At 27.9% G+C, this 12,500-nt stretch overlaps 3 protein-coding genes across 3 annotated transcripts in view; 2 read left to right on the top strand and 1 right to left on the bottom strand.

Moving 5' to 3' along the window:
- The window catches only part of LOC124432289 (scavenger receptor class B member 1), a 37,960-nt gene extending 35,269 nt beyond the window's left edge, over nt 1-2,691 (top strand). The window contains exon 8 of the mRNA XM_046981091.1: nt 927-2,691. Within this exon, the coding sequence (XP_046837047.1) occupies nt 927-1,175 (249 nt within the window). The 3' untranslated portion in view covers nt 1,176-2,691. The remainder of the gene's footprint in view (nt 1-926) is intronic.
- A 2,928-nt stretch (nt 2,692-5,619) lies between these two features.
- Nucleotides 5,620-8,274, bottom strand: LOC124432241 (scavenger receptor class B member 1-like). Its single transcript, XM_046980981.1, has 4 exons — nt 7,198-8,274; nt 6,711-6,985; nt 6,328-6,580; nt 5,620-6,184 (listed from the first exon to the last, which is right to left on the bottom strand). The coding sequence occupies exons 1-4, from the start codon at nt 7,852-7,854 to the stop codon at nt 5,876-5,878; spliced, it is 1,494 nt and encodes a 497-aa protein (XP_046836937.1). The 5' UTR covers nt 7,855-8,274; the 3' UTR covers nt 5,620-5,875.
- A 3,832-nt stretch (nt 8,275-12,106) lies between these two features.
- The window catches only part of LOC124432193 (CCR4-NOT transcription complex subunit 9), a 1,857-nt gene continuing 1,463 nt past the window's right edge, over nt 12,107-12,500 (top strand). The window contains exon 1 of the mRNA XM_046980884.1: nt 12,107-12,500. This exon is cut by the window's right edge and continues 536 nt beyond it. The gene's annotated coding sequence lies outside the window, so the exon portion shown is untranslated.

Here is a 12,500-nt window from a genome sequence, read left to right as displayed (position 1 = left end):
TGTTACAATGCAAACAATATGCATTAGGAATGATTGCTAATGTTACAGTGGATTTATTTGAGAAACATTCCGATGATCGTTTCATGTAAAACGATAGAAAGAGATAGCAATAATCGTGACGCGTTGCAATGTGTATGGTTCTTTTTTTTTTTTTCTTTTTTTTTTTTCGAAAGAATCGCATCGATTATATCAGAATTAATCCTGATAGATTTGTTGAATTGGAATCATTTAATAATTTTGATCGATCCTTTTATTTATATCGACGAACGAAACGATAAATATTATTCAAATGTTAGAATTTAAATGAAGACCAATCAAAAATCAAAATAAAATATTCCATTAGAATTTTTATTTCAATATTATGAATTTGTATGCAATATTTTTGTGCCTTTAATTTTAACTTTTTTCTTCCTTTCTTTTCTTCATTTTCGAACAATCGATTTAATTTCTTACGAATGAATTATTTTCAAGTGTACGTGCAAAAGTTTTTTCAATGGTATAAGTGCTCTTTTCCTTTTTCTTTTTTCTCTTTTTTTTCTTTTTTTGTTTCTTTTCTCTTTCTTTCTTTTCAAAAGTAATATATTTATGAATGAAAAATAATAACAGGTGGGATTAAAAAATCTTGGAAAAGAGGATTTACATAATTCCTATTATTTTTGATTCAATAATAAAAAAAAAAAATATATATATATATATAATAAAAAAATCAATAAATTAAACGAAAAGAAAAAAAAGAAGAAGAAGAAGAAGAAGAAGAAGAAGAAGTATAAGAGTACCAAGAAAGTAAATAACACTTAATGATGACTTAAATTAATTAATTTAGCGAATTAAGGGGGCATTGAAGAGGGGACAAAAATCTAGAATAAAAAGAAAAGAAAAAATAAAAAGAAAGAAAGAACAAAAATATATCGCATTTATTTTTTCAGGTAATCGATGAGCTACCACCGGAGATGCGTTCGCTCTTAAAAATGGCGGTCGATTTGCCGCCAGTCGCTAGAGCTGCGGTATCAGGAGGATTGGCGGCTCTTGGTGTGATCATATTAATTGGTGCTCTCTGTTGTTTGGCACGAGCAGCCAAACGTCAAGAAAAACTTCACCTGAGCAATCCATTGCCGGCGAATACGACTAACAACAAAACTGGTCAATTGAATCCAGCGTTTCAAACGTCGAAATAAAATTCATCTTCTCTTCGAGGAATAAACAAAGAGAGAGAGAGAGAGAGAAAGAGAGAGAGAGAGAGAGAGAGAGAGAGAGAGAAATTCATCATCGATATTGAATGCAATTTAGTTCGAATCGTCCGTCAAAAAGAACTTTCCAATTAATTTTTTTTTCTTAACCATCCTAAACCCATCCATTTTTTTCGACTTATTCTTATATTTTTTTTCTTTCTTTCTTTCTTTTTTTTTTTTTTTTATTACTATATCTTTATTATTTCTTTAGTTTTCCTTCTTTCGTTTCGTTTTTTTATTCTTTTTTTTTTTTTTTTTTTTTTCCTCTTCTCTACCAACGTTCTCGAATCCTACGGATTGTTATTTTTTTACGCGTGTTTTTAACGAGACATACGATTCGAATTAGAATCTAAAAGAGGAAGAATTCTTTCGCTTGTAAATGCGATCCGACATTAGTGATATTTATTACATGTTTTAACATAAATGTCGTATATGTAAGTAGGAATCTCGACGTATGGACTATCGCCTTATTTCGAATGGCAAAAGTGCGAGAATATAAAAGGAAAGTATAGAGAGAGAGAGAGAGAGAGAGAGAGAGAGAGAGAGAGAGAAATGCAAAATCTATATCGAACGAATTTTATAATCGACCTCGATCCTTGGATATATCGATCGATACGGTAATAAATCGAAAGATCGTCTGAGTTCGGGATGCGTAGTTTTATCATTCCTTCTCTTTTTCTTTGTTTATTTTTTATTTTTTCTTTCTTCTTTTCTTTTCATTCATTCTTTTTTTCTTTTTCTTTTTTTTTTTTTCACTCAGTCGTCGCCGTTCGCCCATCGATTTCGTTTCTTTTTTTTTTTTTTTTCTTTTTCTTTTTTCTCTTTATAATTCATTCCAGAATTCGTGAGAAGCGGTTGAGATGAGTGGGTGAATGGATGGGTGGTGGGAGTTGGATACGTGACGTCGGCTTGATTTCTTTTTGTCTGTTTTTTCTTTTTTTTCTTTTTTTTTTTTAACAAATTCAACTATAATGTGTCAATCCGTCCAGGCGCTCTCTAAACCAGTGGTTTAAATTAGGTATTAAAATTTTGTAAAAGAAGAAAAAGAGAGATCTGTAAAGATAATAAATACATAATCGCCGATAACGAAACTGGTTTTTTTCTTTTTTTTTTTTTTTTTTTTTTTTTTTTTTTATTGTTTCTTGGTTTCGTAAAACGACGAACTTATAGGAAAATGATAAATCGAAAGACGGTGTTCTTCGATTGTAATTATTATTATTATTATTATTGTGCGGTTTTATTATTATAATAATTATTATTATTATTATTATTAATATTATTATTAGTATTATGCGATTTTTTTATTATTATTACTATTATTATTATTATTATAATTATTATTACTTTAAATAAGAATGTACGATGATCTTACGTTATTCATTTGTATAGATATGTTTTATATATGTATACATATATATATATATATATCGTAAACGTGTTGTTAAGTTAAGAAATGATTAATCCTAATATAATTAGTATTATTTTTGTACGATAATAATCGTCGTAGGATGCCAAAAATATTATAATACGTATTGTGCTAAATGCACGATCGTATTATGGATGAACGAACAATAATGATCGTACAAATTGACCTAACGAATCAATGTAATTAATTAATTAATTAATTAATTAATTATCGTAAGGGAAAGGGAGAAATAGAAGGCGTTGATATGAAAGGAGAAAGAAAAAGGAAAAAAAGAAAAGAAAAGAAGAAAAGAAAAAAGAAAAAAAAGGAAGAAAGATAAAGAAAAGGAAAGAAGAAAAAAAACAAGAAAAGAAAAAATACTTTTGCAAAGGTTATCCGCTTGTTTTTTCTTCCGATTTCTTTTTTCTTCCGTCACTATTTTTTTTTTCTTTCTTTTTTCCTTATCTCTCTCTCTCTCTCTCTCTTTTTTTTCTCTTTCTCTCTCTCTCTCTCTCTCTCTCTCTCTCCCTCTCTCTCTCTCTCTCTCTCTCTCTAAGGAGTAAACACGAAAAATTAAATGTATAACGCGGTGACTGGTTTTTATAATTGAACAATTGGAAAAATTGGAAAAATTTGATTCGAGTTAATATCTATTGATAATTATTATCGATCGTCATTTCCTCTCGATCGTTCATGACTCTTTGGAAATCATTTCGTTAAATAATTTTATGCCAACGAATTTGATTTCTTTCGCTCGTGATCCCTCCTGCCGAACCATTGTTCAATCATTTAAGTCACTTAATCACCCAATCCTTTATATTCTTATCTCCCCTTTCTCCCTCTTCCCTCCTTCTATTTTTTTTTTTCTTTTTTTTCTTTTTTCTTCGCACTTTCATTGCGAGCATACACCATAGAAAGGTAAGTTATAATCGACGTACAATTAAAACAGGAGAAGATAGTAATTCTTCTTTTTATTTTAGTTTTATTTTTATTTCTTTTACTTGTTTTTTCTTATTTCTCTCTCTCTCTTTTTTTTTTTTTTTTTTAATATTTTTGGTCAACGGGAATAAAGTCGTTTCTAAACCGTCCTCTTCTGATTTATTTATTTCTCTCGCTCTCTCTCTCTCTCTCTCTCTCTCTCTCTTTCTCGTTTTCTTTCTACATCGTTTAATCATGATTTATCATAATCAATCATGATTTTATTCATAAGTTTATCCCGAATTTCACAATTTCTTTTATATATATATACACTTATTGACGGTACGTAAGCGTGTATTTTTAAAAAAAAAAACGCACATTTCTCCTTTACTTTTCCTTTTTTATTATTATTTCGTTTTTTCATTTTCTTTTTTCTTTTCAATGTCAAACATCGACGTACACTTAAAATATCATTCCTATACTTATACGTCTAATCATAAATTCTATGAAATTTGTTCTATGATAATTTAATAACTCTACGTAAATTAAAACTTATTCATTATTATCATTATTATTATTATTATTATTATTATTATTATTATTATCATCATCATTATTATTATTCATAGTGATTATTTAAAGATAAATATGATTTAGCAAATTCAATGATATAAGAGAAAAGAAAATGTAATATTATCAATTACGTAGGAATGATAATACAAAATCAATCGATTAACATAACATTATATGTTTCTTGAATCGATTTGAAATATCGTTTAGTCCCAAGAATATTTTATTATCAGTAGAATGTTCTCTCTCTCTCTCTCTCTCTCTCTCTCTCTCTCTCTCTCTCTCTCTCTCTCTCTCTCTCTCTCTCTCTCTCTCTCTCTCTCTAAGGAACGAACGTACGAACGAAGTATTCGATAAAGAATATTTTTTTTTTTAGTCATCTATTAAATAACTTTCGTACTATATTACACCAATTAAGTTTGCATAGCTCTATATTACTTTCTTCTAATTTATTTCTTCCTACATTTCTCTTTTTTCTCTTATTAGTCGCCCATAACGAATCAAATTATTCGAGTGAAATTTTACTCGATAATAATGCAATGATTAATTACTTAGTTATCGACGGTAATTATGATTACCAATATGATAATACGTGTGCATTCGCGATAAAGTTAATCGAACGGGTACGTTGATCATGAGTTCGTTGAGAATATTTCCTTTTTCTTCTTCTTCTTTTTTTTTTTTTTTTTTTCTTTTATTTTAACACTCCAACAAATCGATATATATATATTTTTTTTTTTTTTTTTTTTATATATATAATCAGTAATTCGAGTTTTCTTTACGTTTTGGACATTTTTGTTTTCTTCTTCTTGTTTTTTCAATTTCTTTTTTTTTTTTCCATTTTCTTATATCGTGACACGCATTTTTCATAAATAAATTCAATGCGAGTATTAGAAAGATATTTTTTATTTAAATATATATATATATATATATATATATATATATATATATATATATATATGTGTGTTCTTTAAAGCGAATAAATGAAATCGTAAGATTGTTTAACAGACGAATATTACTGGTTTACGATAGATCGCGATAACGTAGATCGCGATAACATAAATCGCGTTGTTAGTCCATCGGCCGACCTCCAGAGACCTTAAGAATCATAACGACAAAAATATATGTCGTATTTTTTCTCTCTCGTGGAAGGATTAGTTTCATCAAATATATATATATATATATATGTAACATACGTTACATGGATTACGTAGTAGTTTACTCGTTTGTATCGACGTATACGTTTATTAAAAAGTTAATAAATGTATGAGGCAAGAAATGCCGGACGGTCTATATCATCACGATAATTATAAACGATATTGAGACGATTGAAAATAAATGCAAATTTAATATAACAATCGTTCGTAATAATTGTTTTTCATCTAAACATATTATATCTAAAGGTATTTAAAAGTATTTACATTAATTATCCATTTGTATTTCGCACAATGATAAAATACGATTTACTTGTTTAACGTCAATGAATAATTCGATGAATAAATTGATATTGTCTTATTTTAATGATATCTATTATCGCGCTACACCTTCATTCGAAGTAAACGAATGAATGAATTAGAAAAAAATATTCTTTTGAACTTTATCAATTGAGATAAAATTTGTATTAGAAGCAGGGAAAAGTCAAACAGTAGGGGGTGGTCATGGGAATGGGGATGGGGTGTGGGGGTAAGGAGAGGAGAAGGCGACGGCTATAATTTATCATCCTTCTATTAGTTCGTTTGTTGGTCAAAAAATTTCACATAATAACACATAATCGATTTATCGAATATTTTCGTAGAATTATGAAGAGAACATGACAAATGGAACTTAAAAATATGAGAATGCTACCCCATCGAAAGGCTAGTTCAATGATCATTATAACAAAATGTCCGCCAAAGAAAATATTAATAAATTTTTGTGGTAATACGTCAAGTGTATTGTCATACCATATGATTGGTAATATCATGCCGTCTTTAAGTTCACCGGTGTACGGCATACCAATGACTTTTTGAACTTCTATGTTCAGTTGTATCTTCAACGAGCCGTTCATTGGTACCGGCAAAAACTAGAAAATAAAAGAATAATTTTTCTTGTACATTTTTCTTTTTGTTTTTTTTTTTTGTTCCTTTTTTGTTTTTTGACTTTTCTCTCTCTCTCTCTCTCTCTTTTCTCTAAAAAATAAAAAAAAAAAAAGGATGACCGTATTACCTGATGCAAATCCAAGAAACTCTCGTAAAGAGTTTCGTTCGGTTTCAATCCATCGATCGATTCTATCGACGATCGATCAGCACCATAGAAATTCGGAAAGGAAATTAATATCGGTACGCCAGAATTACACGTCGATATATTAAGAAATCCATTAGGTGGACATTTTCTTTTCCATCCATCGTTTTCCATTATTTTTGGACAAAAGCAGGAATCCGTCGAGGATTCCGTTAACGAGTCCATTGACATTTTGTATCTGAACGATTAAGAAATTCTCGTTATAATCGTTAAATGATCATTGTACAAAATTCTCATATGGTGTTCTTCCTTTTCTTTTTCTTTTTCCTTTTTTTTTTTTTTTCTTCTTTTGAACTAACTATAGTTACCTCAAACTAGGTACTCCCTGGACCTTGCCGTATTCACGAAAATGAAAGGACAACGGTTTACATAATTCTTTTACATATATGTAAAGAGGAGCACTATAATTGTCAATCCATTTCGGTGGAAATATCGATCCATCAGTGCCATAAATCCTATCGCATCTATCGTCACCCCAAGTATTTCGAATATTAATGCCATTTATGTTTTCGATCATGCCAAGATAATCGATGTCATTTGAACCTGTATTTATAGTGATACGATCCTTCGAGGTTCCATTGTACTATAATCATAAAACAAGATAAATAGTTGATTTAGGCAGGATAGATCGGATTTGAATAATTATTGAAAAAAAAAATGTCATATTAGAAATTATCGATTTCATTTAAAAGACAATAATGATGTCCCTTGTAATAATTAAATTAAAAATGATAATAAATAAAAAAAAGAACAAAATGTGTGTGTATATATATATATATATATCTGTATATTTACACCGACTAGAATTCCAAATTTCTCGAAAGACAGTTGGTTTAACAAGTTAAATGTTTTCAGGATGTTATAAAGATTGTCATCGTATCCCCAAAGAAAATCCCTAACAGTGAGATTTAAAAATGTCTTTAGATTTAACGTTGACATGCCAATGTTTAAAAATAATTTGTAGGTAATTGGTAAATTTCGTAAATGGGAAATAGTCGCCAAAAGTAGAATATTTGGTACGATGATCATTTCATTCTCAGGATTTCCACTTTCCCATTGATATGATTTTTCCTCTTGATAACTTATCGTACCGTTCTCGTGTATCTGAACGTTTACGCGTTTCTTTGTTTCCCTATAAATGTACGGTCCCAATTGTTGGACTCTAAGTTTATTTGCCTTACCCCTCTCGAAATCTTCTATGTTCGTATAATTAAAGATGTAAAATTTGTAGATCAAATTGATGGGTGGACGTTCCCAGAAATCAAAATTCGTCGTACCCTTTTCTATTATTAAATTCGATAATATAGTGTTCTTGAATATATTCGTACACCAAAATATCACTATTAAAAAGAAACTTGACAGTCCCACCATGGTTATGATCCAAACGTACCAATTTTTAAAAACATTTGTTTGATCCTTTTGGACCGTCACGTTTTTTTCCACGGATTTCATTTTGAAAATGTTAAACAATCGAACAAACGAGAGATTAAAATTTTCTTTTTTTACTCTTTTCTCTCTCTTTCTCTTTCTCTCTCTCTCTCTCTCTCTCTCTCTCTCTCTCCTCCTTCTGTTTCTCTTTTCTTTTTTTTCTTCTTAGCACGCACGCAAAATTTTCGATATTTTAAGATCAAATCGAAAAAGAGTATGAAAAACGTTCGAAAGTAAAGAAAAAAAAAGGAAAGAAAATGAAGAAAAGGAGAAGGAGGAAGAGGAGAAGGAAAAGGAAGAGGAAGAGGAAGAGTAATAATAAAATCAAATGAAATGAAATGAAAAGAAAATAGGAAGAATAAATGCGATGAGAACGTTTCTACCACCGACTGATTCTTAAGAATTACTCGTCGTACTCGACCGATCGATGTCTATGACGGCCAACTGATTCGTCCTCGGGACAAAAAATCTCCCTACTTTTTCAACATTGCATGATAACCTTGTCGATGACCCTTGCCAGCTAACACCTCCGCAGATATATACTTACATGGAGTTAGAATATATAAGCGTAATGATGAACGTCAGCGTCCGCCATGATCGCCATACGTAACATTTTGTAATTCCCCAACGGATCAATATCATTGATTAGTTAAAGTTATTATGCTTAATTATCAATGATGATTTAAAATTATTAACGATAACGAATATATCACTTTATCACCTAGACACATATTCTAATCTATCTTTCGTTTTACATTTGTAACTTTTAATCGTCGTTATATATCAAATCGTCATTCGTTATTTGTCATTTCCCAAAATGACGAAGAAGAAGAAGAAGACGAAGAAGAAAGAAAGAAAAAAATTGACAAAATTCATTTCATTTCCAACGAAAAAACAAATCACGAATGATCCAAAGTGTTCGAAAAATTTTAACTTGGACTTTCATTCGGTTCTTCTTTTTTTTTACTTTTTTTTTTTTCTTGTTTCTTTTTCCCCTTCTCTTTCAACGAGCGTGCTCTTCTTCTTCTGTTTTTTTTTTTTTTTGTTTCTTTTCTTTTTATTTTTTACTTACCACAAAATTATATTTGTATTCTTTTTTTTTTTTTTTTTTTTTGTTTTGTTTTGTTTTTCTCGTAATCACAAAGCACATTGGCAAGAAATGGCAAATTATCTCTAAACCATGTAATCGTATGAATAAATTTCGAGAATGAAAATGAGAGAATGAGAAATGGATTAGGAGATTGGAATTGTGAGAAGGGAGGGGGCAAATCACGTCGCGCAACTCGCATTATCAGGAGCAGACGGAAAATGCTCCCCACTCGACGAAGATATCTTCTCGTTCGTATGAATGACTTTACGTAAACCACGTGAGAATATTCCAAGATATTTCGAAATACCATTAATATTATTCCATCGAAGAAATTAATTGGATATGATAACAATTGTATTTGATTATATTTATATATTTTAATATCTAATGCGTTCTATATATTTCTAATGGATATAAGATTTCAAGTTGACGTGAAAAATCAATGAAAAAGTTCGAAAAATAATTTGTTTTTAATTCACGTTAGTTCGTTGATTTATCTACGAGGAAAGAAAAAAAGAAAGAAAGAAAAAAAAAAGAAAAAGGAAAAAGAAAAAGATAAAAAAAAAAAAAACAAGAGAGAAAGAATGAAATGAAATACTAATTGGTCCAATGATCGTTTACAAGATTTTTACAATTCTTTCTTTTCTTTTTTTTTCTTTCTTTCTTTTTTCCTTTTTTTTTTTTTTTTTTTTCTATTTATCATCTTACTATCGATTGTCCTTCAATTAATTGTTCGTATCTGGATAAGTATAATACATAATGACGCTTATGATTATATGTTATGACTAGTAGATGCCCTTTCATCCGAGTATCATAAAGTGCATTATCTTGTGCATTTTTTTTCGTTTATTCCACTCACCTCCCTCATCCCCCTCCCTCGTTTTGTTCGTGCTTTACAACGAGAATCTATAGAAAAGAAAGAAAGAAAATTTCAACTATTCGCATATATTATTATTACGTAAGTCTCTTTATCGCGACTAATTTTTTTTATCGCAAAAAAATGCCCGTTAATTGTAAATGAAAAAGGAAAGGATAAAACAGAATACATATATACTGGACAAAATTTATATATATATATATATATGTAAATTTGTTGTTGTTGTTGTTATATTCGATTAAATAGCTCTATTTATCGTGAACTTGATTATATTCGAGTTTTGTCAAAGAAATAGAATTTTCAAATTAATTATTAACATACGAATAATAATTTTAAATTTATTATTCCATTAAATAAATATTCGCGAAGTTAATCGAATAATATCGATGATATTTTCAATGACACTTAACAAGATACGAACATTAATAACAAGTTTATTAACAATAAAACGAAGTTACGAAATTTTACTCGGTATTGTATATATGTAATGTAAGTACATACGTACTTACATATATTTATATATATATATATATATATATATATATATATATATATATATATATATATACATGCATATGTATTTATGTATATGTATAATATATTTAATATATTTTATGTGAATAATAATTTTTATTTTAAACAAGAAGAAATGATAATACCCGTAGATAAAAGTATATTCAATAATAACGATAGAAATATTATCGAGAAAATTGATAATGAACTAGACATTTCGTTTTATCGTAATAAATAATAATTAATTGGATTATTGTTATATATTTTGTATCTTCGTTTTTGGATACGATCGTAATTAATATCTTATATTTTCGATATATTGAAAACGGACAAATTATCCATACGATTATTTGAAATATTTATAAATCTTTTTTTTTTTTTTTTTTTTTTCTTAAATTTTCATCAAGAAAATTTAAATGCGTGTAAAATGGCTGGAAATTTATTTTTAAAGAAAAAAAGAAAAAAAGAAAAAAATACATAAATTAAAAAAGAAAAGAATAAAGTCAATGTCGTTACAGTGATTAATAATTTTAGATATTAGCTTGAGCACAATGATAATAGGTATATTTAAAAGATTATAAAATGTATGAGGAAAAATTTTAATAAATGCATAAAAAGAAGGAAATATTATGTAGAAATATTTTCAATACGAAATTATTAATCATTGACTCTTGAACAATATATTTATCATGTTATTGAAATATTTTTTCTTTCTTTTTTTTTCTTCTTTTTTTCTTTCTTTTTCTTCTTTTTCTTTTTTTTTTTCACATTACTCGCCAAGAAAAATACTTCGTTTTCTTTCGTAATATTTTTGTATCAGTAGAAAGAAAAAAAAAAAAAAGAAAAAGAAAAAGAAAAAGAAAACGCATCGTAACGATCAACTTTCTTAAAATTTCCTTTGCAGAAATTTTTCTGTTTCTTTGAACTTGAAATATATCCATTCGATTGGTAATTTTAAAGACTCTTATAGTAAATTACATTTTTTTTTAAATGATGACATTTGTTAAGGAGCAATTATTATATATATATATCATTTCAAAGTCCATCAGACAATTTAATATCCTATCTTAACTTTGTCATAAATTTGACAACGAAATATAATTATATTACGAATATTGCAAGTGTCTTTTTTGCAAGTTCATCGTACAAAAATTATATCGATTTTATCGGTCGTACAAAGATTATTTAGCGTAATTAATTTTTTTTTTTTTTAATGAAATATAATACTATCGCCAAAAATATATTTTTGTCGAAGTTATCAGATACGAATTTAATTGCCGAGCCATCTTTTTTAACCATTTTTTATAAATATCAAGTATACATACATATATATATATATATATATATATATATATATATATATATATATATATATATATATATATATATATAAATGTTTTTCAATTCTATTATATTTCACTTTTTATCAATGAACGATTCAACTACGTTGATGTCAGTTTTGGTTAGTTATGCAAAACAAAAAACAAAAAACAAAAAAAAAAAGAAAAAAAGAAAAAGAAAGAAAAAGGCGCGCCACTTATTAAAAGAAAATATTTATTTTCGTAAATCCTTTTGCCGTTCATTAATATTAAGATCAAGATAATATTAATGAAATTCGAATGAAAATGATAGAATTGATTTCACTTAAGGTATTCAATTTTAAATATTTTTATTTTTATTAATATGTATTTACATGTATTCGTCATGTATGAAAATAAGATAGAGGTTATGTGTGGCGCTGCTGTTTCCATACGGTGTTTCTATCGATGAATTAGAGGTTATGTGGCGCTGCTGTTTCTATACGCTGTATTTCTTTCGATAAAGTTGCTTCTGTCCGGTTAAACAGCCGATGCGAGTTTTCTTAAATAATCATTAAAGGATATATATTTTATGTAAACGCATAATATATATAATCATTATAAAATATACGATTTCCTTTTGATCGTATGAAAGAGTGAAACGTATCACATGTTTCTTGCAACGATTTTCATGTTGCACGTAAGAATTTATCGTTTATAACCTAACAAATTGTAATAAGTCTTATAGAAAATTTTTTAAAGAAATACGTATTAATTACGAAAGGAATAATATTATTTATAAATAAAAGGGACATGATGATTTATGTGAACAACTGTGACGATAAATCTTAAATGATTTGATATATTTTTTTATCTTTTCACGTAAGCATAT

Source organism: Vespa crabro, chromosome 24 (genome assembly GCF_910589235.1).
Source record: "Vespa crabro chromosome 24, iyVesCrab1.2, whole genome shotgun sequence".
Lineage (NCBI taxonomy): Eukaryota > Metazoa > Arthropoda > Insecta > Hymenoptera > Vespidae > Vespa > Vespa crabro.
Note: the sequence above shows the minus strand (reverse complement) of the source record. Positions and strands in the feature narration are given on the sequence as shown.

Excerpts from the sequence above, each read along its gene's own strand:
- LOC124432241 (XM_046980981.1), bottom strand. The coding sequence starts at position 7,854 with ATGAAATCCGTGGAAAAAAACGTGACGGTCCAAAAGGATCAAACAAAT. Across the intron at positions 6,581-6,710 it reads CAGGGAGTACCTAGTTTGAG|ATACAAAATGTCAATGGACT; the intron begins GTAACTATAGTT and ends TTAATCGTTCAG. Across the intron at positions 6,185-6,327 it reads GTTTCTTGGATTTGCATCAG|TTTTTGCCGGTACCAATGAA; the intron begins GTAATACGGTCA and ends TTTATTTTCTAG.